Below are 3,766 nucleotides of genomic sequence, written 5' to 3'. Positions count from 1 at the left end.
AACAAGGCAATCCCAGCTGTCAAGTGTACTGGCTGTTGGGAAGTGGGGGACACTTAACTTGGAATCATGCACAGATGCTAATAGTGCACCTCATCTGTGCCTGACAGTGTGCTGGGATATGGCTGTTGACAATACAAACATGGTTCTCACTGGTGGAGCCTAAACTTGGGAGAGAAGCTGAACAAATATTTAATTATGTAAGTGTTAAGTGCTTTGAAGCAAGAGCTCGGTATGCATTGCAGTATACCTAGGGACTTTGTCTGACGTAGGCAGTGAAAGAAGGCTTCCCTTAAGGAGGGATACAGATGTTGAGCACTGACATGTAGAAGAGTTAGCCAGACAACTCTTAGTACAGACTGGCAAATGCCACAATACAGATATGAACAAAGTAAGTAGAAGAAGGGTGTTGGGCTGGGCATGGTGGCTCATACCTGTAATCCCAGCACTTTGGGAGGCTGAGGCAGGCAGATTACTTGAGATCAGGAGTTTGAGACCACCCTGGCCAACACAGTGAGACCCTGTCTCTACTAAAAATACAAAAACTAGCAAGGCATGTAATCCCAGCTACTCTGGAGGCTGAGGCGCAATAATCATTTGAACCTGGGAGGCGGAGGTTGTAGTGAACCGAGATTGCACCACTGCATTCCAGCCTGGGTGACAGAGCAAGACTGTCTCAAAAAAAAAAAAAAGAGAAAAAAAAAAAAGGGGTGGTGAGCAAATAAATAACTGCTCAGGGTGAGAGGAGAGGGTTGGAGACAGTTTTCTAGAGGGTGAGATGTTTTAGATGAATCTTGAAAGATGGGAAAAGATTTTTTATGGAATAAGAGAGTAACATTCCAGTGAGAGGGAATAATGCGTTAAATTGCACAAGTTCAGAGCATATTCTGGAAATAACGAAATCTAGTGTCACCAGAGAGAGAAGTAGGTAGGAGGGTTGAGTAATTGTAGATGAAGTTGGAGAGATTTCCGAGCAAGGATTGTAAAGAATCTTGAATATGGTGTGCAGGTATTAGGGCTCATCCTTCTACGCTGTGAAGCAGTATGGGACCAGTGAAACTTTTAAATCACAGGACTTAGCTAATTCCAATTTGTTTTTTATTTATTTGCTTCCTTGACTTCTTTTTAAAAGAAAAGTTGCATTCATGAGAGAATAAAGAGAGGAAAGACTATTTAGGAAACAGTTACAGTAGTCCAGATGAGAGATGATAAAACCGTGAATTAAAATAGTGGTGAAAGGGCCAAAGATGAGTGAGTAATTCAAGCGTTGGTCTTACAGTCGAACAGGTGTGAGTCAATGATTACGAGAAGTAGGAGGGTCAGATTTTGGTTTCAACAAGGTAACATTGTTCTCCAACAATAGCGTTGTTGCCTGAAGTGAAGGACGAGGGAAGAAAAACCAGTCTATGGTCAACTATTCCTGTGCATAGGATATATTTAAGTTCCAGGTTTATAATTAATGATGTTAACGGTGACTACATGAAGTTTTCTGTGTTGCATCTGCGTAACCCTAACATCCCATTATAAATAAAAGGCAATACATAAGTAAAGTAAGTACCTTCATTGAAAAGTAAGTTCCAGGTTGAATGACCCTGGATTTCTCTGTAATTCTGCAGATCCAGAATGAGGAGAGTGTGGTGCTTTTTCTGGTCGCGTGGACTGTGACAGAGATCACTCGTTATTCCTTCTACACATTCAGCCTTCTTGACCACTTGCCATACTTCATTAAATGGGCCAGGTGGCGATATCTTGCCATTTAGTTTCTCATTGTCCTGTGCGTGCTTATTTTATGTGCTAACGCCAGAGAACTAAAATTCGTGTTTCAGCCCCATGATGTCAGAGTGCTGTTGCTTTAGATATTAGCTGATACAACTAATAATAATATTAACTGTATTATGTATTTAATAATATTAAATAATAATTATACGAGTTATGCTTTGTATTCTAAAAGTTTAATGATCAGAGAGGAATTGTATTAATAAATATTTTTAGTGAAATAAATGTAAGACAAATTATTGTAGTATCCTTAACCTCAGAATTGGTCATTCATTTTTGTTTTGGAAAGCACAGTAAACATTTTTGGGATTAGCTTAAATAAGCAGTGCCAAAAATATGGTGTTTTTTGGTCTGTGATGTAAATTATTTTAAGAGTCAATCTAGCAGCCACAATTTATGTCATTTATACAATGCGATTGGTTTTTTTTTTTTATTTTTTTAGCTTTAAGTTGCAGAGATATTTTTAATAGTCATACTTACTTAAAATTGTATTGTTTGGAATGTGGATAAAATTTATATTTGAAGAGCTCCAAATATATCCTAAAGCAACAGTTTTTAAAGCAAAAGATATCTGTTCTTTTTGAAGTTTGAATTCTTGGAGCAACTGACATTTTAGAAAGTTGTTATAAAAGCAAAACTGCTCTTTGGAGAACAAGTCACAAATCAGTATAGATTTGTTCACTTTATTCTTTGTATTATATTTATAGTAGTAGTAACAATGACAAATGGTGTGTGCCTACTGCATGCCTGAAATGCAGGTATGAACAAAACAAATTGTCTGCCTTATGACGAAGACAATACAGAAGCTAATAGATATGTGATATGTCAGGTGGTGATAAATGCTGGGATTATAGGTGTGAGCCACCATGCCTAGTCAATTACTCTTTTTGAATCTCATGTGTTATACATGTTCAAATATAATAAATGAGAATATACAAACCAAAAAGAAGGAAAACTACTTTTAAATTACTTTACTTATAATCTGTCTACCCAAGGATAATCACTGTTGTGTTTTATGGTTTTTTGGGGCTTTTTTGTTTTTTGAGACAGGGTCTCATTCTGTCACCCAGGCTGGAGTGCAGTGGCACGATCTTGGCTCACTTCAATATCCACCACCTGGGCTCAAGCGATTCTCCTGCCTCAGCCTCCCAAGTAGCTGGGAGTACAGACACAGGCCACCACATCTGGCTAATTTTTGTATTTTTTGTAGAGAAGGAGTTTCACCATGTTGCCCAGGCTGGTCTTGAACTCCTGAGCTCAACTGATCCACCCACCTCGGCCTCCCTAAGTGCTAGGATTACAGGTGTGAGCCACTGCGCCCGACCATGTTATACATTCTTTTAGACGTTTTAATATTCTCTAGCTCTTCTTTAGACACTTGTGGCTTACCACTTTGCATAGGATGAAATACTTTGAAATTATAATTTGAGCTTAAGTGTCTTGTCTGTCATAAGAAGGTTGCACTATGATTTACAGGGATTTGGGTGGTCTTAATCTTACTGTACATGAAAATGTATTTACCTTTAGTGACTGGGCTTTTTAAAGGTTGGCAATTTTGAATGTAGTGACTCTAATCCTAGAACACATTAATATCATTTAGCATGACAATGTTCTGGACCTCTGGCATCTTTAAAAATACTAACTCATCATCTAATCTCTTTTCATGTGCTGAATTTACAAAATTTGTCTGAAGAAGATAACAGAATGTACGTTGCACATTTTCCTGAGGTCAGGCACATTAGACTTGATGGCTTTGTGTGTCTGTCTTTTGGAATGCATTTGCATGTCTTGAGTGTCTGTAAAAGTTAGAAACTGCCATTGTATGTTTAAATTTGCTGTTTAGAAAGTGTTTATCCATTGCAGACTGGGAGTGGTGGCTCATACCTGTAATTCCAACACTTTGGGAGGCCAAGGTGGGTGGGTCACTTGAGGTCAGGAGTTCGAGATCAGCCTGGCCAACCTGGTGAAACCCCATCTCTACTAAAACATAAAA

The 3,766-nt window shown here is 38.4% G+C and overlaps 1 protein-coding gene across 1 annotated transcript in view; it reads left to right on the top strand.

Annotated features, from left to right (window-relative positions):
- Positions 1 to 3,766, top strand: part of HACD1 (3-hydroxyacyl-CoA dehydratase 1) — a 21,627-nt gene that overhangs the window by 2,988 nt on the left and 14,873 nt on the right. Inside the window, exon 4 of the mRNA XM_011976549.1 lies at positions 1,614 to 1,735. Coding sequence (XP_011831939.1) covers positions 1,614 to 1,735 — 122 coding nt within the window. The remainder of the gene's footprint in view (positions 1 to 1,613; positions 1,736 to 3,766) is intronic.

The sequence above is a fragment of the Mandrillus leucophaeus genome, unplaced genomic scaffold, assembly GCF_000951045.1.
Source record: "Mandrillus leucophaeus isolate KB7577 unplaced genomic scaffold, Mleu.le_1.0 Scaffold1018, whole genome shotgun sequence".
NCBI lineage: Eukaryota > Metazoa > Chordata > Mammalia > Primates > Cercopithecidae > Mandrillus > Mandrillus leucophaeus.
This window is presented reverse-complemented; position numbering and strand designations above follow the sequence as displayed.